The 23738-nt window shown below is 45.2% G+C and overlaps 1 protein-coding gene and 1 long non-coding RNA gene across 3 annotated transcripts in view; one reads left to right on the top strand and one right to left on the bottom strand.

Moving 5' to 3' along the window:
• Positions 1-23738, bottom strand: part of LOC148524972 (uncharacterized) — an 89023-nt gene that overhangs the window by 28421 nt on the left and 36864 nt on the right. Inside the window, exons 5-6 of the mRNA XM_088471554.1 lie at positions 3511-3625; positions 1286-1470 (exon numbers count right to left, since the gene is read on the bottom strand). Of these exons, the coding sequence (XP_088327680.1) occupies positions 1286-1470; positions 3511-3625 (300 nt within the window). The remainder of the gene's footprint in view (positions 1-1285; positions 1471-3510; positions 3626-23738) is intronic.
• The window catches only part of LOC148524971 (uncharacterized), a 113775-nt gene continuing 90211 nt past the window's right edge, over positions 175-23738 (top strand). For both annotated transcript variants that reach the window (XR_015878329.1, XR_015878328.1), the window contains exons 1-2: positions 175-301; positions 11526-11606. This is a non-coding gene — a long non-coding RNA (uncharacterized LOC148524971). The remainder of the gene's footprint in view (positions 302-11525; positions 11607-23738) is intronic.

Here is a 23738-nt window from a genome sequence, read left to right as displayed (position 1 = left end):
CGGAGAGTGTCTAATGCAGGGTTTTGCAGCTTATGTTCTATACCAATGGTTCTCAAACTCGGTCCTCAGGACAACACACAGTTCACGTTTTCCAGGTCTCCCAGCAGGTGCACAGGTGTAGTCATTACTCACTGACACAGGTGGAGCTAATTATTTCCCTTGTGATTCTGTGAGGAGACCTGAAAAACATGCACTGTTTGGGGTCCAGAGGACGAGTATGACAACCTGTGTACTATACAATGGTGTTTGTCACCATAATCACTCAGGCACCTAACAAGCTTACTTGCCCATCTGACCAAAGGTATGGCTTGGCCTGTTTGGGTGTGACCAGTGTTAAAGAAGATTCATGGGTATTATGTGATTTAGGCGATTTAGCCACTAGATTTAAAGTGGACAATAGTTAAATGGCAGACCAGGTTGGTTTTGCCTTTAAAGCTTTAAACCTAGCATGTAAATCTCTGAAATTACGCCTGATGCCAGCAGGTCAGGGGGCGTGGCCGGAAGTTGGCATAGTGCTGGCTAGTTACGGCACTATCCTGTATCAACCTTCCACAGTCTTGCCACATACCAACCATACCACATCACCTGTATAGAAATGCCAATCGCTTTAATATTGGTGACTGACAAGGCTTCTGTGTCTTACATTAGCCACACACAGTTTTTCCACCCCCAGCTATCCCTCTAATCTAATAGTTATTAGCTACTTCATGTTATATTTGTGTTCCCCAATACTCATCCATCTTTACCTTTCATTTCAAATCAATGTACATAATTTGCTTGTATCATGATCCCCTCAATGTACAGTGCTTCATTATATATTAAATCTGGCAGCTAATTTACAAAGGAGTTGGTTCTTATATGCTGTACACCTAAATGGGTTCAACTCTTATAATGTCCAGCGAGGGCGTGCTGCATATCTAGAGTGTCACAATATAATTACAATGACAGAGGTTATAGGGGCAATAGGGGATATCACCCAGAATCAGGAAAAGGAACGAGGGGGGACACAAGTCAGATGGGGGAGAGCATGTGATGTGGCACTCCAATATATTGTCACCTCCAAGTGTTGTGCACCCCTTCTCTAAAGTGATCAAAACATACTATTAATCGTATGTGAGCACTTATTACAAGCGTTGTCCTGGTTTCCCAAATCCTTTTTTTTTGGGGCCTAAAATAGGAATCGCCGTACAGCTCTATAGGCCATAAGTCTCAAACAAGCTTAGAAGTGTCCTTCCCTGACCTAGAACAAATCACTGTGCTAATGTAAGGAGGCAGACGTTATTACTTCTTGCTGCAGGCGGAGGAGGTCTCGGTCCTTCTCCTTTATACTGTGGATGGTACTGTGCAGCTCAGGAAGAATGCTCTTCTGTTCCTCCTCTTTATGTGCGAGATCTTGTGTAGAAACATCTGCCAACTTCTTTAGCTGTATCGCATCCTCCACCAAGACCACCTTCTCACGCATATTGGAATCTGAGCATTAAAAAGAATACGAACATTTATTTACCTGACATGTTTATTATTTTCTGAGTCTACAAATCCCCATGCTCGTTTTTTAATTCATTTACTCAGAACATTATCAGGTTGCAAATAGACAGAACCTCTTTTACTTTGTAAGATTCCAGAAACAATGCTTTTTAACAGTTCAAGGGGCCTATTTATCATTCTGAGGGCACCATTTAACAACAATCATAATAACCCCTTTAGCACTAACTAAAGGGGTGCTGTCATCCTTTCTGTATTTAACAAACAGTGGTAATCTAAGATTACTGCTGTTTGTAACTGCATCGCTGTTGCCATCTTTAGTGGCATCTTTAGATGGCGAGAGCGATGCGTTCCCCATTCCCGCGACGGGTTAATCAGTCATGCACATGTGCAGACTGACCATCGCGCATGTGCATGACAGAGTAGGCCGTCGCTGCCAGCGATAAGCCGCCAACTGGTAAGCAGAGGACCCCACCGATGAGGAGGACGTCGCTGGACCCTGCCGTAAGATATGATGAATACCATTGGCATATTCGTTTGTATCCCTGATGTACTAAACAAAATATGTTGCTGGTATTTAGGATCATTGTTCAATGGGGCACAATATGTGCAGTATATACCCCAAAAACAACCGTTTTTGGGGCATACTGCAGATATTAAGTATCACCACAATGTATGAAGGAGGGACTGCAGCAGATATCTTCCAGGAAGTGGACAGGACGTTGCTAATGCAATTGCCTATGAATTGCGTAATCACGGCTCTGCCACCTAGTGCTGCGATCGCTGTGTTATCATGGCCGCAACTAGGGGGGGGCTGAGGGGTCATGTGCACCGGGCGCCATCCTGCAGCGGCACCGGCCACACAATTTTCTGTGCCGGAGGTCTGCAGATAGAGACCTCCGGCTGGTGCGCGCCGGACATTGAAAAATTGGCAGGAAGATCCCGCCCGCCCTCCTGCTGCTGGAAGGTAGGGTTAGCGCTCAGGGGGGGGGGGCGGAGAGGGAGTGAGAGGGCGGCAGTGCTGCACTGGGCACACTGCCGTCTAGCTACGGCACTGGTGTTATGTCATGTGGGGCAGGGCCACAATCACACATTTATCAGCACCACATTTTCAGTATTCTCTAGTGTTTACTTTACGGGGTAAATTTCTTAAAGTGAGATTTTTTATTAGTGAGTTTTAAAAGTGATGTTGCCCATAGCAACCAATCAGACTCTAGCTATTGTCTTCTAGAAGGTGCTAGTTAAAAGTTAAGTAGAATCTGATAGGTTGCTATGGGCAACATCACTTTTAAAACTCACTAATAAAAACTCTCACTTTAAGAAATTTACCCCTACATCTCTTTTCATTTTTATACTCTATTTTATGACTTCTTTTATTTCTCTAGTTTATATTTCGACTCCTTATTCAAATAAACAAGAACAATAAAAAAAAATGTGTGAGTTCTATGCTCCATAAAAAGGTGATTGTGCCCATGATGTGTGAACATACTGAAATGGTCGTTAGTTCATAAGCTCTTACGAGCAGGGCCCTCTACCCTCTTGTGCTTCTCCCTACTTTAGTTTCATCTACTTCTTACTCACCACTAGGGCACCTAACACTTGGTTGCTTATCCTCTGCTGCTTATCTGGGTGTTATGGTCACTAATGTTGCAATATATTTTATCCATGTCCTGGTCCTGTAGTGTATTGTTCTGTAAGTCGCTTGTCTACAATTTGTTTATGTACTGTGTAAGGCGCTGCGGAACACTTGTGGCACCATATAAATAAATGATAATAATAATAATCACAAAGCTGAAAACACTCTAGTGAGTCCCTGCAGTGATCTGCCCTTATCACATTGCATTTTGCTAAATGTCTGTGAACATCACATAAATAGCTGAGACAGGGCAGGTGGTTCGTGTGTCTCCTTCCCCCCTCCCCCCCAGACATTCCGTGTTTTAATTCCTTTATGTTCAGGTCACACCCATCATTTAGGAGAAAGACATAGGAGGATAAACAAAGGAAGCTCCATCTGCATAATGAGAATACCTGAGACATCCTGCAGGTGCCTGTGCAGAGCCTCCACCTCTCCCTTGACAGCAGCGATACTGGTCTCTTTCATACTCAGTTCAACCTGCATGATGTTTATCTGAGGCTGCAAGCTCTAGAAGACAGACATAGCAGATCAATTATATTTATATCATTACTAAGAAGCACCTATGCAACACCTAGCTCTTCAGGTGAACTGCAAATCCCACTATGACCTGCGCTGTTCTCTATAGCATGACATGCCCAGACAAGCTGAAGCTATAAAAATGTGTAAAGCAATGTGCTCAGTGATACATGGGGGAGAGGATATGTGAGCAATGATTCCAGGGGATAAGCTGTGTGTTCAGTCACTTGGGTGTGGTGGGGGTTGGGGGGAGGCCAGCATTCTGTGACCGGAGGTGACAGAGGTTACTGTGTGCAGTGGCGTGTAGGTGGAAGGGGGCCTTTTTATTTGTACAGGGGCAGTGACTGCAGGAGCTCTGTGGCTGTATATTCCGTGATGTGCAGTACATGTTCACTGTGCATGTGCAATGGCTGCAGAGGACAGTCTGGGTATCTAGTGACATGGGGGAATGAGGGCACTCTGGGGACCTCATTTATGACATGAACTTAGGGCCTGATGGAAAGTTGAACGCAAGTGGGCTGTAATTGCTCCTGCATTGTAATGCATGGATCTAAATGTATATATTCACCTCTATGCAGAGTTGTACGTATCTCTGTAATAGGAAAGCCCCTTCCTGTTTCATGGCCGCCATTGTCATCAGTGAGTGCGTACTAGCACCAGCCCTGTATATGGTACAAAAGTTCTGTGTGGACACGTACATGCCATGTACACCTGCAACTCAACTCTGACCACACAGCTGTTTGTGGAGTGTATCGTGCGTGTTTTGCGCACTGCGCTTGCTCTGGAACCAAGTACAGGCAACGCAGTGTCACACGCATCCTATTTGTATCTCCATTTGTGACTGTGGGGTGTAACTGGTCTGTAACAGGGTGTTCTAATGGGGATGTAGTCTGGAACCCGACGGTCTAAATGCCGACCGCCGGCTTCCAGACTGCTTTATGACAGGCGTCTAAATCTAGACGCCTGTCATTTCCCCGACGTCTGGAGACCGGCGCCCGGCATCCCGATCGAGCGGATGCCGGGCGCCGCAGTGGACAGCCGCGGGGGGGAGGGTTAGGTTTAGGGCTCCCGGGGGGGACTTAGGGTTAGGCACCCCCTGGGAGGTCAGGGTTAGGCTAGGGGGAGGGAGGGTTAGGGTTAGTCACCCCCCCGGGGGACAGGTTTAGGCAGCGGGGAAAGGGGGTTAGGTTTAGGCACTTAGAGGGGGGATTAGGGTTCGGGTTAGGCACCCCTACGTGAGGGTTAGGGTTAGGAGGGTTAGGTTAGGTTAGTAACTATCGGGATTTCCTTTAGGACGATTGGGATTTCCTCCTTTGTCGGGAATTGAACCGCCGGCCGCATACATATCACACCCGTCCATATGTAGGCTATGCCGATGCAACTGCTATGCAGAGTTGGATGGAAGCGTAATTACAACTGTTTTCAAGTGGATCGTTTGCACTAAGGGGAAATTCAAGTTGTTGCAGGATATGACCCAGAGTTAATTAATTGCACCACGAGGGCAATAGCTATTCAATAAGTGAGTCTTTTCCCCACACGCTAAACACTGGGTTAGTGCGCACTAACCCATTGATTCCGTATACGATGCGTACTCAATGGGTTACCCCGCACGTTAAAGTCAGGGTGCCTTTTATCACAGAGACTTTCAGCTTCAGGAGTTGTGAGGAAAAGTCCACCTCTGGGTCTTTACGTGCGGGGTAAGCCCTGCTAGTTAAATCTGCCGGTGTGGCTAATTGAATCTCCCTTCACTCTGATGTAAGTGCACCCTGATGAATATGACGACAATAAAACCAAGCGTACGGATAGGCGCCTATGTACTGTAAAGATGCATACAATTCAACATGTGGGCAAATATACGCGTTTAGGGTCTGATTCAGCGACGGTTACAAATGCTGTCGCAGCTGCATTCCCATACACAGTAAGGAAGTGCGAAAATCTGCGAATGTCTCAGCCACCGGGATTTGTGTTGAGCAGAGCCATAAAGAGGGCTATGAGCTTATTGCGTTTGGAACTGCTGCAGTGCTTTGAGAGTCTCGAAGACACTCTGTGCAGCTGTAATTACGGCAGGGTGTCTGCATATGGCGTCTAAAGGAAGCTACAGGCAGCACTGCCACAAAAATACTGGCACCCTGCTAGCCAGAAGCAAGGGCCATGGGTAAGCAATGGTACTGCCCACAGAACCCTATGCTCTGTGTGGTCGCACATCCCTAATTATGGCCCTGGTATTGAGTTGCCCACATGAGGAGTCTCAAGTTCGCCGTTTGTGTACAAAGGCGCAATCTTTGGACGCCCATCAATAGATAATCTATCTCCTGAGTAACGCTACGGCCAGGCAGAATGCCCATCAGAAGTAAGATGCCGGAGCACTCTCAACTGTGTACGGGATCGCAGTTGCAGCCTGAGACATGCCTCCGAAATGGTGGCGGCACACCCGCATTTAAGTCTTCACCCCCGTTACGGCCCAGAAACCGTACTTGCCTGTCAATCACTTTGTTCTGTACATGCAATGCAGGAGCTTCAGACCCTCAGTGCCTGGAAGATGGGGAAATAATGTGGCTGCACTGTGCAAGGTGCAAGGTGCTTATAGAAATACTATAAAGCTGCACACAGGCGGCCCGAGTCACACTCGGTTTTGTATATGGCCGCTCTTAGCGAATGTTAGCAAACAGCACAGTAGTGAATTTATACATCTTTGCGTATCTCTGGGCGATTTTGAGTTGAATGGATCTCACCCGCCTCTCTCCATCTGAGAATTGGGTGTTTGTGGGTGTGTTATAGTCATGTAGTCAGTGTTGCGTCCTGCTTTGAGTTGCGCATATGGCGTAGGCATGCCTATTCAGACAGATCTCTTGCACACCCAGCATATGGGGTAGGTGTAAATGTCGACACTAATGATGACTGTTGCCGACGGATAAACAGTGAGCGACTGTGGCCGCCCCGACTGGCATATGCTTTGCGTGTTTGTAGAAGAGTGCAATGCCCATTTACTTACTGCACTTCTAAAGAGGTGGATTTCTGAATGGTAAAAAGCATGTTTGTGTGACATGGACAATGTTCCATTATTATTCACACAAGGCAGTGCCACTAGCAACATTGTCCAGGAGTGTGTAGCACTTACTATTCAGCAGTGTGGAGCTATAAAACACCCCATTTATGGTTAGGCTGCACTTGTGTAACTAGTGTTCCATGTTGCTGGTTATTAGCCTTACACTCCTACGAGAAGCGTCCAGTGTTTATACAACTCTGTTTAAGTTGTAAGACAGAAATACTGTACATGGCGTGGAGTACAAATGAACAGAGCACAGAAATGCATGCTATATATAAAGCCATAGCATACACCAAAAAAATCAAGAAAACCTTATAATCCTGCTATTGTGTTGCTGTACTGTAACATATTCTTAGTCACAGTGTTTTGACATATTTCTCAGTGAGTGGTATGATATAGACATATAAGGGTTTATGTAATAGGCCCTGAGTTTTAAGAAGCAGCAGGATTCCAGCAACATCGGCTGCAGATTTATAGTGGCTATCATTTAAAAATTAAAACCAGAATGGCTTTGCCAGTTATATTATTGCCGCTTTACGTCTTCAGCCAAGATCACCAGAATCCTGCTGCCTCTGAAATCGCAGTCCTTACATAACTCCCATAGGGTTTCATGTAGCAATTTACGAGCCATGAGGAGTTGGCAAAATCACAAGATGTTGGCCCTCATTCAGAGCCGTACGCTCTGAATGAGGGCCGCCCTCCATAAAAATGGAGCGTCCTCCTGGACGCTCGTATAGCTGTGGGTCACCACCCACAGCCTATACGAGCGTGCAGTTTGATGGCCGCAATGGTCGTGACCATCGCGACCATCGAAACTGCGAGCCGGAGCCTGCGGTTGAGGTTTTCAACCGCAAGCTCCGGAGTGATTTTGGCTCTATCAGAGCCAAAATCACTCCCACTGACATCACTAGTGATGTCAGTGGGCCGGCTTCTGACGGGAGGCGTTCCCGTGGGTACGCCCCCGTCAGGGAGGCACGCCCCCGGCACGCCCACCAAAGGGGGCGTGCTGTCAATCAACATCGACAGCACGCCCCCTTTGATCAGACACAACGAGCGAAGGACTTTCCTTCGCTCGTCGCGTCTGGCGCATGAGCACGACGGAGCTCCCTCCGTCGTGCGCATGCTCAGTGCAGAACATCGACCCACTTGCGAGCGGACAGCCACTCGCGAGTGGGTCTGAATCAGGGCCGTAGTCAGCTCTTCATGGGTAGCATACGCACGCTAGGAAACATCAGTACATGCGCCTGTGATACACCAGGACACACCGGTAGTATATGTGCCTGTGATACACTAGGAAACATCAGTACATGTGCCTGTGTTACTTACACCAGGACACATCGGTAGTACATGTGCCTGTGATACGCCAGGAAACATCAGTACATGTGCCTGTGTTACACCAGGACACACCGGTAGTACATGTGCCTGTGATACGCCAGGAAACATCAGTACATGTGCCTGTGTTACACCAGGACACATCGGTAGTACATGTGCCTGTGATACACCAGTACACATCGGTAGTACATGTGCCTGTGATACACCAGGACACATCGGTAGTACATGTGCCTGTGATACACCAGGACACATCGGTAGTACATGTGCCTGTGATACACCAGGACACATCGGTAGTACATGTGCCTGTGATACACCAGGACACATCGGTAGTACATGTGCCTGTGATACACCAGGACACATCGGTAGTACATGTGCCTGTGATACACCAGGACACATCGGTAGTACATGTGCCTGTGATACACCAGGACACATCGGTAGTACGTGTGCCTGTGATACACCTGGACACATCGGTAGTACGTGTGCCTGTGATACACCTGGACACATCGGTAGTACGTGTGCCTGTGATACACCTGGACACATCGGTAGTACGTGTGCCTGTGATACACCAGAACACATCGGTAGTACGTGTGCCTGTGATACACCAGAACACATCGGTAGTACGTGTGCCTGTGATACACCAGAACACATCGGTAGTATATGTGCCTGTGTTACACCAGGACACATCGGTAGGGCGAGCATGGTCTATTTTTCTTGCATGGAATGCTGTTGTATGCTGGTACATATATATATATATACACACACACACACACATACATATATATGTGTTGGAAGCAGTAAAAATGGGCAAGTGTAGGGATCTGAGGACCTGATTAAGCAAGGAACGGATGCAGACACACGCACCCGGCAGCTGCGAGAATATACTAATGAATGCATACGCACGGCAATCGCAGCACAAACATGCAGACGCCCAGCACTATATAATGCCGCCTCCTTTACCGTCCGCTCTCATCCGTACTGATGCGCAAGGCTGAGAAAACATTGGGAACATCGAGTAACATTGGAGTAGCACGCAGAGTAAAGGTAGACCTGACCCTGCCGCAGGAGTTGAGAGACTTCTTGCACAGAGAGGGACGCCATGCTGCGTCCGTCATCTCAGTGGCCAATTTATACACGCCCCAGTAACAGGGTGCGAACACACTGGCTCGCTTTTGCGGACGCAGTGAGCGGTTTGTGCATGCACACTGCGACCCAGACGCATTCGCAGACTGCGAACATTGGACGATTGCGTGCGTCTGCATCTGTGCATTCCTTGCTGAATCAGGCCCTGAGTGACAGGGGCCAAATTGTGATGGATAATCGACTGGGTCTCCAAAACAGCAGATTTTATGGGGTTTCCCCAGTATGGAGTGGTTAGTACAAGAGATGTGCACCGGGCCATTTTTCCTGGTTATGATTTTATTTCATCATCCAGTTTTGGTTTTGCCAAAACGCCGTGATTGGTTTTGGTTTTGGAGTTTTTTCTAAAAATTTACAAAAAAGCTAAAATCACATACTTTGAGTATTATTAACCTCAATAACATTCATTTCCATTCACTTTCACTCAATTTTGACCACCTCACAGCTCACAAATATTGGGGCAGATGTATTAAAGGACATTAAGGGGATATGCGGTAAATGCAGACATTATGTGCCGCTGACACCGCATCCCCAGTTGTATGAAGGACGAGGTGTGAGCGGCATAGCAGAGGCGCTAAGGGCTCCTCTGTTTATCGGTGCTTCTAACACCAGATAGAAGCGCAGATAGGTGAAACTATGTATGAACATTCTTTAGAACAGACCGTAAGGAAAAATACTTTTATCGATTTTGCCAGGCTGGGCCGGCGCTGGCAGTCTCCATACTGTTTTTTTTGTTTTGCTTTGAATAAACTTTATTGAGCATTGAAATGTTTGTCTATGTACCTCAGTGCCCACCACGCACGCCCCTGTATACTGCCACTGAGCCCCCTGGGAATCACCCAACCAGCCATGCATAAAGGAACTGGTGGTCGGGTGATTCCCAGGGGGCTCAGCGGCAGTATGCAGTGTAGTGCCAAAGATGACAGCTGTGCACAGATCACCAGACAGTGATTTTATGCACAAATTGTTTGATGATGATCGTAATAATACATCGAAAGAAAAATACATATAGGAATTCCAAACCCTATGGAACTGTACCTTTTCATACGAATAGAGAACATAGACACTGGTACAATGACAAACAACCTAAAAATAGAGAATACATCACGCCCTATGAAGGGAGGAGAGAGAGATCTACCAACTGGAGGTTCAATGAGAGACAAAAGGAATACTATACTCCTCAAAGGCCCCGCTGAAATCCCCCAACCACTACAGAACACCCTTCACTACCAGGAATAATAAGAGTGAGACTTTCATCAAGAATAGGTTCGATGTCCTGGATCAGACAGGAAATGGAAAAAGAGATATTGGTAGCTGGTAATATAAGAGAAAACAAAGAAGGAAAAGAGGAAAATGTTTAAGTAAGAAAAAACATAAACTGAATAAAAAAAATAGAACCCCCCCCGATGAATGACAGTTATTGTAATACAAAGATTTTCAATCTGAGTAAGTAGCAAATAAATGAAGATGAAACAAAAGTACTCAAGAAGGGACTAAAATTCGCTCCCAAGAATTGACTAAATAAATTCGATACCTACATAGACATACAGAAATATATTTGAAATCTTTCCTTAAAAAAGTATTTTATAGGATAGAGAATTGACACAAAAGAAGGAACTAATTATTTCAGGCCTAAATCGACTTTTAATCCCATTTTTAATAGCGGCTGTTTTAGAGACAGCTTTAATAAATTGGTATGTGCTGAAATTGAGAAATCACCATTAAAACACGATAAGAAACCGAATATGACTCTAAAGGAGAAATTAGCATTAGAAAAATTACAGAAGAATATTGACATCATGATTAAACCCGCGGACAAGGGGGGCAGGGTGGTTATTATGAATATGGATGATTACAACAATGAAATTATGCACCAGCTAAATGATAAAGAAACCTACAGCGTTCCAAGGAATAATCCGAACGATAAAATTGAAAATAATTTAAAAAGTTTGGTGACCAAGTAAAAAGAGAAGGGAGTTATATCAGAATAGGAGGCAAAATATATTATAGAGGACCATCCAGTCCTACCTGTAATGTATGTTTTGCCAAAAATACATAAAGACAGTGAAAAGCCAGTAACAGCAAATTTATCACATTTTGTAGACTATTTTCTACAACCTGAAGTAAAAATGCTTAAACCATACGTTAAAGACACCATTGATGAGATTAAAAGGTTGAAACCATTGGCAATAGATTAAGAGTGCTTCCTGGTCACAGCCGATGTGGGCTCACTGTACACCATTATCAAACATATTTCAGGGATTGAAGCAGTGGAGTTCTTTAAAAATTTAAGTAGAACCGAATTGTGAAAAAAATTATTTTATTAAAGAGAGGATAAGTTTTATATTAAAATAATATTTTTTTTTTGTTTAACAGGAAGTTCTACATCCAGAAACAGGGTACAGCTGTTTCGTACCCTCATATGCCAACTTATTTATGGTGTGGTGGGAAGAAAAGGTATTGTGGAACAATAATGCATATAAGGAGAATATTTTAATATGTTTAAGTTTTATTGATGATATTTTATTTGTTTGGAAGGGAGAAGAGGAAGATTTACTAACCTTCTGTGACATATTAAATAAGAATGATTTAAATATCCAACTAACGTTTAATAAAAGTAAACAGGAATTCAATTCATTAGATCTCTGGATATACAAAGATGGGGAACATTTATCCACGAGAAACCACTTTAAACCTACGGATAGCAATTCATATATAAATGTTAATAGCCACATCACCCCAAGGGTATGCAGTCGGGAAACCGGCTGCCTTAATACCAACAGCCGGCTTCCCAGCTGCTTTATCCCGGCGTGGGATAAATGACCGGCGTCTATATCTAGACGCCTGTCATTTACCCGACACCGGCTCCCGGCATCCCAATCGAAGGGATGCCGGGCGCTGCGAGCGGACAGCTGCGGGGGGGAGGGTTAGGTTTAGGGCACCCGGGGGGGACTTAGGGTTAGGCACCCCCCCGGGAGGGTTAGGCTAGGGGAAGGGGGGTTTAGGCACCCCCGGGGGGAGGTTAGGGTTAGGCACCCCCCGGGGGACTTAGGTTTAGGCAACGGGGAAGGGAGGGGTTAGGGTTAGGCACTTAGAGGGGGGATCAGGGTTAGGCACTTGGGGGGAGGTTAGGATTAGGCACCCCTAAGGAAGGTTAGTGTTAGGGGGTTAGGTTAGGTTAGTTTATACTTACCTTAGGGACGATCGGGATTTCCAGCGCTGTAGGGCTTACGCTGACGGGCTCTGCTGATCTGTCGGGCTGCCGGGAATCGAACTGCTGGCCATGCGGCAGCCGGGATTCCATACCGATTCCCACCCCAAGTGGTTATCTAATGTTCCAAAAGGTCAATTTCAGAGAATGCATAGGAACTGCACAGATGACAGAATATTTAGACTACAAGCAAATGATTTAAAGAACAGATTTGTTGAAAAGGGTTATAATGATCTGCAGATAAATGTAATGATTAATGAGATGGAAAAATATAAACGAGGATCTTCTAGAATATAAGAATAAGGAAGAGAATAAACATCCGGTACTTCCATTCATCTCTACTTTTAATTATCAATATAAACAAATATAAGATATAGGGCCTGATTCAGACCCACTCGCGAGTGGCTGTCCGCTCGCAAGTGGGTCGATGTTATGCACTGAGCATGCGCACGACGGAGGGAGCTCCGTCGTGCGCATGCGCCAGACGCGACGAGCGAAGGAAAGTCCTTCGCTCGTTGTGTCCGATCAAAGGGGGCGTGCTGTCAATGTTGATTGACAGCACGCCCCCTTTGGTGGGCGTGCCGGGGGCGTGCCTCCCTGACGGGGGCGTTCCCACGGGAACGCCTCCCGTCAGAAGCCGGCCCACTGACATCACTAGTGATGTCAGTGGGAGTGATTTTGGCTCTGATAGAGCCAAAATCACTCCGGAGCTTGCGGTTGAAAACCTCAACCGCAGGCTCCGGCTCGCAATTTCGATGGTCGCAATGGTCTCGACCATCGCGGCCATCACAAAGCACGCTCGTATAGCCTGTGGGTGGTGACCCACAGCTATACGAGCGTCCGGGAGGACGCTCCATGAAAATGGAGCACGGCCCTCATTCAGAGCGTGCACTCTGCTCAGAGCGTACGGCTCTGAATGAGGGCCATAGTTCGCAAACATTGGTTCGTGCTAAAACAGGATCCAATTGTAAAATACATTATTCCACAGAAACCACGCTTTACATATAGAAAAGCAACAAATATCAAACTCAAATTAGTTAAAAGTGCGATTCCAGAAAAGAAATCTGACCGAATAAAAACGAATAAATGTGGAACATGCAGTGTATGTAAAGCACATCCTAAACAAAACATCTACAATTAATAGTGTGAAGTTTAAGGCACAGGAGGTTTATTAAATAAAAGACATAACCTGTAATAGTCATAACTGCATATAATTAATACAACGTGATTGTGGATTAGAGTATATCGGCCGAACATCAAGACCCTTAAAAACATGCTGGGCAGAACATTTACGAAATATAAAGAAAGGGTTTGATAAACACTCAGGAGCTTATTCAGACCCGGTCGTTAGCTCTATGAGCTCGCAACCGGGTCGATGTTGCTCCACTGCGCATGCGCACAATGGAGCCGGCTCCATCGTGCGCATACGCGAGACGCGGCTAATGACGGGTGATCTGACGTTAGGGGTCTTGTAGCAGACCGGGTGAGCTGTCGATGTTGAGTGACAGCTCACTCCGTTTGCTGGGCGGAACGCTTGCCATTTGGGGGTGGCCCCACTGACATCATCAGTGATGTCAGTGGGGAGCTTCTTGCTCAAACAGAGCAGGAAGCTCCCTGGGGCTTAAGGTTGACAAGACCCTACCTTAGGGTCTCGTCGTTAGCCCCGATGGTCAAGACCATCGCGACCATCACCCTTAGCGGTTGCTAGAGCTGTGGGTGTTAACCCGCAGCCTAACGACCGACATGGAGGAGGCCGTTCAGGATGCAAGCGGCCGCCCTGTTTCAGAACGACCGCTTGCATCCTACGACCGCCTCTGAATGAGGCCCTCAGTCTCTAAGCACTTTCTGGAACACCAGAATAGTAATACGAAGAATATTAAACAGATGGTGGGCCTTAAGAAAGTGGAGGGGCACTGGTGCACAAAGGGAACTGAAGTATTTTTAGCCAAAGCCAAAATTAAATTAATTTATGATATGCAAACATTGGAACCAAAGGGGCTTAATAATGAATTCGAATTGAAATGATTTTTATAGATATTTTTAATGTATTTATTAAATCTTTTTAAGCTTTTTCTAAGCCCCCCTTTTTTTGAATTCTGTTTACAGTAGTTACGAATACATTGAAGTGGGTAGTTTTACACTATATTCAGTTAATCGGTCCCGATGGGTGAATTTGTGCAATTATTAGCCATTATTGTAATGTTTATGAAGTCTATGATATTTTATTTTATGTGGTTTTTTACTCTTAGAATTTTATATATTTATAATAGGGTTGTATTATTATTCTCCTAATATGAAGTACATGGTGTTTTGTATTATATATTTGTTTATTCTTATGAATTGTTATCCTAAGAGGTCATCATTTATTTATTATTAGAAGCATGCTCTGTCCAAACTCAGCTGTGAGTTGGAATGCAGAATGCGTTCCACGGATCAATGTGCCATAGCCGGAAGTGACTGATCTTCTCTTCCGGTTGTGGGATTTAGCGTTTCACCTTGGAACGCATTTGCGTTCCACAGAGTACAGAGTGCCGAAATCGGAAGGGACGGACTCCAACTTCCGGTTTAGCGGCTAAGAAGTATGGTGGTGTTTTACTGCTAAAGTCGGAAAGGTCACTATTAACTACTCCCCATTAAGGGTAAAGTGGGACCGATTCAGGCTTGTATAAAGTGAAACGGAAGATCACTTTATAATCTCACTGGGGACGGTGTTTGGTGGACAGACTACCCGGAACTGGAAGTGATGTGAGTCACCTCTTATTATTATTTTGTTGATTTATGTTCGTTTATTGAAGCGCTACCTGTAAAGGAAATAAATTCTGAACTATATGGATATATGTAAATTGATGTATTATTGTAAGTGATATATAGTATTTCATATGAAATTAAGGATCCACCCTTAGAAGCCTCTGATTGGCTACAGGAGGAATAAATAAGGTTTCTCCACGATTAATTCTCACACCTTGATAAATGCGTTGGTGGAACGGGAGGACTGCGACCATTGGGGACCCTGGAAGGTTAACCATCTGAGGCTTGGTGGTACTGTAACCCGGGATTTACCTTCATGCTTTTTACATGCCTTAACTAAGGCCCTTTCTGGTACGCAGTCATTCTTATTGGTGGAACCGATTTTTATGTTTTATATGTTCATCTATGTGCAATAAATGATAAATTGTTTAACCCTATGGGAAGTTTCTAATTCTGATTTCTTTGAGGTCCAAGTGCTGCTGGAACGCTTCTTTGCTAATTATGCACACCCTTTAAACGGCGTTTTGTCGGCCTAACACGCCTGTGTCCACAATACCACTCCCCCGTTTACAAGCACCTTCCCCTGTTACCACCCACAAACGGCACTGTCACTCAAAGTAGCGGGCACTCTACGAGCACACGATTCCCCATCGCTAAGACTGGCTTGCGCACTCACACTGCAAATTATATGCATGCGCACTGAGCAACAATTGCCCGGCAGCGAGCGATCGTGCCTTAGCGAACGGCTTTGAATCAGGTCCACAGTGCGGGTCGGATACAGCATGAGCTGCATACAGCGCAGGTCGAATGCATTCCTGGTCGCATACAGTGTGGAATACTGTGTGGGATGGATACAGGGCCTTATTCAGAGCCGCTCGCAAGCGGCCGCTCGTTCGCTCCGAGTGATGTTCACACATCTGCGCATGCGTATGGGTCATAATGCGCATGCGCCAACCAGTCATTGCGGTCGGAAATCGAGCGCTCGCAAAATAGCGAGTGCCTGCTAATTTGAGTGACAGGATGAGGCGTTTGTGGGTGGTAACAGGGGAAGGTGCTTGAAAACGGGGAGTGGTGATCCGAACGCAGGCGTGCCAAAAGGTCAAAACGGGCGTTTTAAGGGTGTGCATAATTAACAAAGCAGCATCATCGACCACGTCACTTGGTTGTTTCTTAGCCTGAACTGTTCGCATGATTGCGGTAGGAAAATCCTACCACAAGCACTGCGAGCAGTTCAGATGCCTTTCGATGTACTCGATTAATCAAATAAATAGCGGAGATGACATAGGATGCGAGCGGCCAGGGGGCGTCTTTACAAAATAGCGAGCGCATATTTCGTTCGCTCGCTCAGACATACAGGCGTCAACAGACTGCAAAGAGCAAGCGCTCAATTTAAATAGCCGGCCCCTTTTTCTGAACAAGCGAGCGCAAATAGCGTCCGGCTCTGAATCAGGCCCACAGTGTGGGTCGGATACAGTGCAGGTCGGATACACCAATGGTGCCCTTACTGTGACAGAGAGTGCCGGCGTTGTCCTCACTGCGGGGGTGTTGGCAGTGTGGGTGTGCCAGTAGTGTCGGCTGCGCGGGGTGACATCCTCAGTGCAGGAGTGCTGGCGGTGTTGGCAGTGAAGGAGTGCCGGCAGTGTTCTCAGTGCGGGGGTGCCAGCAGTGCAGGTATGCCGGTGTTGTCGTCAGTGCAGGGTTGCTATCGATGTCGGCACTGCGGGGGTTGCGGCAGTGTGGGCACTGTAAATGGCGGTGTACTCGGTGCGGCGGAGGCCACCATCTTGCGGCCATTTGCCCAATTGAAGCCTAAGGGGAAGCGCTGATTGGCTGAGAGCCGTGACAGATGGCTCTCTCAGCCAATCAGCGGTCAGCCCATTGATTTCAATGGGACTTTTGAATTGGTGCCCAAGCCAAAACCGCAAGATTCGACAGCGGAATCTCAAGGTTTTGGCTCGGGTAGAGATCCAAGGCAGACAGGGAGTAGCGAGCTGTGGCTCGGATTGCTTCTGATCCCGGAAGTTCAGGTGTGTTCGGATTCCAAAACATTAATTTCTAGTTAGTACCCACCAAAAGTATTCCACGGAAGGACAACCGGTGAACTGGCGACAGGGTCATGGGTGCCCAAAGCTCATTGATGTGAGTGGAGAGCGAAGGCTAGCCCCTCTGATCCTATCCCACAGAATAAACTGCTGAAAAGTTAATGCTGGCTATGATAAAAAGGTGTTCGAACACACAGTGCATTGCAGTTTGCAGAATATGGCGCTGCGCAGCCACAGGTCAGTCAGAGTGCCTATGCTGACCTGTGTTCATCGCCAAAAGTGCCTACAATGGGCACATGAGCATCAGAACTGGACCATGGAGTACAGGAAGAAGGTGACCTGGTCTGATGAATCGCATTGTTTTTTGCATCATGTGGAGGGCCGGGTACGTGTGCCTCGTTTACATGGGGAAGAGATGGCACCAGGATGCACTATGTGAAAAAGGCAAGCTGGCGTATGTTAGGCTTTGGGCAATGTTCTGCTGGGAAACCTTCGGTTCTGCCATTCTTGTGGATGACACTTTGACATGTATCACCTACCTATATATTGTTGCAGACCAAGTACACCCCTTCATGGTAATGGTATTTCCTGGATGGCAGTGGCCTCTTTCAGCAGGATAATGTCCCCTGCCACACTGCAAAAATTGTTCAGGAATGGTTTGAGGAACGTGTCAAAGAGTTCAATGCGTTGACGGCCTCCAAATTCTCCAGATCTCAATCTGAATCTAAAAAAGCAGGTCAGAGCCGAGCCATGGAGGACCCACCTCGCAACTTACAGGACTTAATGGATATGCAGCTAAGGTCTTGTTGCCAGATACCACAGGACACCAACAGAGCTGTTGTAGCGTCCATGCCTCAATGAATCAGAGCTGTTTTGGTGGCACAATGGGGACTAAGACAATATTAGGCTGGTGGTTTTAATATTATAGCTGATCAGTGTATATGCCTAGTGTTACACAAGGACACAGGACTCTGAGCATGGGTAGGACAAGCAGTAGTGAGTCACAAGGAGGAAAGGTAGTTCGGGATTCAACAAGCCTGTACACAAGTTAAGGGCAAGCACACAGCATAAGAGTAGCTGAACAGACTTGAGACATACTGTAAGACAAGAAACACAAGTGGTATGCATAGATAGTGCTAATGAGCAAACAAAAGGAAAGAGGGCCCTGCCAGCAAGAGTTTACATACTAAGAGGAAGGGTGAACAATGGGAGGGTGAACTGGGTAGAACAACAGGTCAAGGGCAGAGACGTAAGTAGAGATTAAGAGGGGGGCAGGTAGGGTTCATTGAAAAGGTGTATTTTGGGTGCATGTTTGAAACTGGTGACTCACTGAAATTAGTTCCAGTGGAGGGGACGGAGCAGGATTAGTCTTGGAGATGGCCGTGAGAGAAAGTGGTTTCGGACTCCGATGCTTTGTCGCGTACATTAGCCATACTCTTGTGGAGATTCTTCACCTAGCATGGGACTGGTGCTTCCAATGATTGCATTAGCTTGAAGTCACAGATGCAAAAGATACTAACGCGATCACAGCAGCATCCAAGTTAGCCCATTAGTCTTTGAATTATAATTAATGTGTATCTACCTTATATGTTTTTACTTTTGAAACATAAGATACCTTTTATACCTTTTTGATGCAATATTGTTATTTTTATGAATCAAATGAAGAAGTCATCTACCTTTTGGCAATAAGAAATGTGATTTTACTTGTGTGGTCCCTACCTCCTTGAGAATGAGTCTTAATTGAAACACGTAGGTACCTTAACTGGAGGCAATAATTGTATTTGATGCACACATTTCTGGCAGTGTCTGGCAGGATTATTTGCAGAACTTCTGAAGGGGATATTTTAGTTGTGTATTTTTCAACATTTTATAACTGAGTTTATATATTTTAGAATTTGTCAAATAAAAGGTAAAATGACAGAATCTATGTCCTTTTCTTGGTTGGAAGTAACTATTATTAAGAGAGGGGCATGTACAGCCATGGCCAAAAGTTTTGAGAATGACACAAGTAGTGGTTTTCACAAAGTTTGCTGCTTCAGTTTTTATGATGGAAATATGCATATACTCCAGAATGTCTTGAAGAGTGATCAGATGAATTGCAATTACTTGCAAAGTCCCTCTTTGCCATGACAATGAATTTAGGGCCTGATTCAGACCCGCTCGCGAGCGCTGAGCGCTCGCAAGCAGGTCGATGTTGCCCAAGTGTGCATGCGCACGACGGAGGCGGCTCCGTCCTGTGCATGCGCAAGACCCGAATAACGACTGCCAAGCCGTCGTTATGGGTCTCGCACCAAAGGGGGCGTGCTCTCGATGGTGATTGACAGCACGCCCCCTTTGGTGGGCGTGCCTGCCCAGACGGAGGCGTTCCCATGGGGATGCCTACCGTCTGGGGCCGGCCCCACTGACATCACTAGTGATGTCAGTGGGAGTGCTATTGGCTCTGATAGAGCCAAAAGCACTCCAGGGCTTGCAGCAGTGAGACCCTACCGCAAGGGTCTCATCGCAAGCCCGATGGTCGCGATGGTCTTGACCAACGTGACCATCATTTTGGCCGCTCGCTATAGCTGTGGGTGGTCACCCACAGCTATGCGAGCGGCCAGGAGGCCGCTCCAAAAAGTAGGAGGGACGGCCCTGATTCAGAGCGAGCGCTTTGTCAGAGCGTCCGGCTCTGAATCAGGGCCTTAATCTCAAAGACAACATTAAAACTGCAAGGAAACACGTGCAGTCATCATTGCTGTGCACAAAAAGGGCTTCACAGGCAAGGATATTTCTGCTAGTAAGATTGCACCTAAATCAGCCATTTATCGGATCATCAAGAACTTCAAGGAGAGAGGTTCAATAGTTGTGAAGAAGGCTTCAGGGCGCCCAAGAAAGTCCAGCCAAATGCAAGGACCGTCTCCTAAAGTTGATTTAGCTGTGGGATCGGGGCACCACCAGTGCAGAGCTTGCTCAGGAATGGCAGCAGGCAGGTGTGAGTGCATCTTCAGGCACAGTGAGGCGAAGACTTTTGTAGGATGGACTGGTGTCAAGAAGGGCAGCAAAGAAGCCACTACAATCCAGGAAAAACATCAGGGACAGACTGATATTCTGCAAAAGGTGCAGGGATTGGACTGCTGAGGACTGGGGTAAAGTTATTTTCTTTGATGAATCCCCTTTAAGACTGTTTGGGGCATCTGGAAAAACGCTTGTCCGGAGAAGGAAAGGTGAGGGCTACCATCAGTCCTGTGTCATGCCAACAGTAAAGCATCCTGAGACCATTCATGTGTGGGGTTGCTACTCAGCTAAGAGAGTTGGCTCACTCACAATTTTGCCTAAGAACACAGCCATGAATAACCAAAACATGGTACCAAAACATCCTCCAAGAGCAACTTCTCCCAACCATTCAAGAACAGTTTGTTGATGAACAATGCCTTTTCCAGCATGATGGAGCACCTTGCCATAAGGCAAAAGTGATAACTAAGTGGATCGGAGAACAAAACATCTACATTTTGAGTCCATGGCCGGGAAACTCCCCAGACCTTAATCCCATTGAGAAGTTCTGGTCAATCGTCAAGATGCGGGTGGACAAACAAAAATCCACAAATTCTGACAAACTCCAAGCATTGATTAGGCAAGAATGGGCAGCCATCAGTCAGTATGTGGCCCAGAAGTTGATTGACAGTATGCCAGGGCGAACTGCAGAGGTCTTGAAAAAGAAGGGTCAAAACCGTAAATTTTGACTCTTTGCATTAACTTAATGTAATTGTCAATAAAAGCCTTTGATACTTATGAAATCCTTTTAATTTTACTTCAGTATACCATAGTAACATCTGACAAAAAGGTCTAAAAACACTGAAGCAGCAAACTTTGTGAGAACCAATGCTTGTGTCAACAGTCTTGGATTCTCATCTGTAAGGAGGAGGAGAGATTAGAAAAATTTGAGGCACCACAATAAAGGAATTGTTTTATGAAAACACCTATACATTACAAGTGAGTGCAATCACCAAAAGGGGAACATATATCATTGGTACTCCGATAAAGATTTTGATATTGATGGCTTCACATGACCTCTGAACTTTCGAATTTTGAATCACTTCCATGTCTGAGTGATTACAATACTGCCTATATAGCCATTTGTAGGATGCTGCATATAAGTATATATCTAATAGATGCAATTTATTGATCTATGCAAAATTATGCATGCCATTTGATCATCTGTGCATTGTTTGGATAGCTGAAGTCTAGCATTATTTGTAATACATGAAGTTCTTATAGTTGAGGATAATATTTGTATGTCCTTAATAATAGGAAGGTTATTTTTACATATTTGAGCTCCATTGTGAATACTATATTTATCCCATCTGAAATGTTGGGATATATGTAGACCTTTCCCTTGCTTTTAATAAAGAAATTATTTGTAAACATAATAAAGGTTTACAGGTACGTGCAGGATATATGTTTTAGTTCTAAAAACACACAATATAGTCATTGCTGCCATAATGTTGGCTTATTTTGGCATTTCCTAGAGAGGTAAACAGACTGAATGTGATGACCCAGATATCATAGAACAATTTAGTGTAAGTACCATGGATAGCAGCATTTCCCATAGCTTTCCCCCATGGCACTGAAATAATTAGACAAGCGTACTGCAGTACAGATATTCTTACAGCTGTATCAGAGAAAACACTTTACACTATAATACCAACTTTAACTGCTGAAATAAGAAAAACACTATGCCAATTAAAAGAAGGAAAACCAAAGAGTTTCAATAATAGATTTTGCTGAATACATCGGTTCTCAACAATCAGCAGCCAGTAATGGTTTGTGGCAAACTGAAATTATTTTGGCTCCAGGATGAATGTTATAAAGTCAAATAATTGTTTTAATCGTTGTGCTCTGAAATATATATTAATTAAAGTGTTAATTAGAATACCCTGTATCAGTGGTTTCCAAACTGTGCGCCTTGGCTCCCTGGGGTGCCTCAGGACACTTGCAGGGGTGCTTGAGGTTAGTGGTCCAGCACCAAATCAAATTATTTATGGTCAATGTAATGTGAATATGTGGACAAACAGAAATGCAAACCTATCAACCACCACATAACTGACCCTAAGGATGACAGGGGAGCACATTTCACTTTACTATTTTGCTACATTTTTTTCTGAATTTCTCAATAACAAACTTTTGGCTTAGGGGTGGCATGAAGACAATGATGATACTCTAGGGTGCCGTGATTCAAAAAATTGTTGGAACCACTGCTCTATACTATATAAAACTTAGGTTTGTTTATTTGAAAGTGCACCTGTCCCTTGCACACAGTCCATTTTATGGGCAGAAACAGTATTGCAACATATATATATATGCTAGGAACCAGTGACAGCACATAGACACTACCTGACTAATATTCATAAGGAATAAATTAAATATGTATTTTCAATTATTTGTAGAGGGAAAGCACAAACCATAACCTGCAGTGATTATTATTATTATTTTTAGATTTTATTTATATGACATCACACAGGGTACATAATGCTGTATATAATGGTAAAACATACAACGAAGTGCACGAGTACACAGTGATACAGACAAAAACATAACTTTACATATATACATGATTAGCGTGCATAGATTACCTAATTATGTAGATATGACAGAGGGGAAGGGGTCCTGCTCGTGAGCGCTTACAATCTAGAAGGGTTATGGGTGGACAAACAGGGTGAGGGTAACAAAATTGAGGAGTGCTGTGGCTGGGCATTAGGAGGGGAGGTTAATGAAGAGAATGAATAAATGACTTTGCAATAGGGAACACACACAGTTATAAATCAAGACTTGGCATTTACAAACAGGCAAAGAGGTAAGAGGGTCCTTGTCGCAAGGTTGCAATCTATAAGAAATAGGAACTTCATAAATGAAGTTAGATGCAGAGGTTCCATACTGGTCCTACTGGTCTTGGGTCTGTAGGTTGTTTGAGTATAGAAAAAAAGAATAAATGTAATATATAATGTGACAGGAATCACATAGACCGGGTAAAATCCAACAGATGTTTATTTTCTCACCACAGGCAGGAATACAGGACAGTGCAATGTTCACAGGCAATAATATGTTACAGGCTGGTACACAGAATCTTCCAAACAGCAATACAGTTCTTTAGTGGACTCATAGGTCCAGGATCCCTAACACTAGTCACCCCCGGGCCTATAACCTGGGCGACTACTTCACTGTCAGGATCATCATCCCTGTGCACAAACAATATTTTTAAAGCTAGCTAACAGGTGCTACTAATCAGCCTAGCTGCAGTTCATCTCTGACCTTTAAGAAAAACCTGGACTGGATCGATGTTCAATTGCTGTTCCACATTTAAACCAGTGAAATCCTGCTGTCCCTGGAAAACTCCTCTCCCCTTAGCTTCAACCACCTTGGTGAAGTTAAGAATTTCCAGGCGAGCTACTTGCCTCGGCTACTACTATTCGCCCGGAAAAACACCCCTCCACCACCCTCCAGAGTTCCCCTTCTTCCCCCTCTTCCTCCTCCTCAAGCTTCACCACAGGGTTGTGAGGAAGCTCGGGACCCACAAACCTTCTGGACAGAGCATCAGCGTTTATGTGTTGTTTC

This window comes from Taudactylus pleione, unplaced genomic scaffold (genome assembly GCF_031769625.1).
Source record: "Taudactylus pleione unplaced genomic scaffold, aTauple2 ptg000114l, whole genome shotgun sequence".
Taxonomy (NCBI): domain Eukaryota; kingdom Metazoa; phylum Chordata; class Amphibia; order Anura; family Myobatrachidae; genus Taudactylus; species Taudactylus pleione.
The sequence above is the reverse complement of the archived record's forward strand: the minus strand, read 5'-3'. Positions and strand labels throughout refer to the sequence as shown.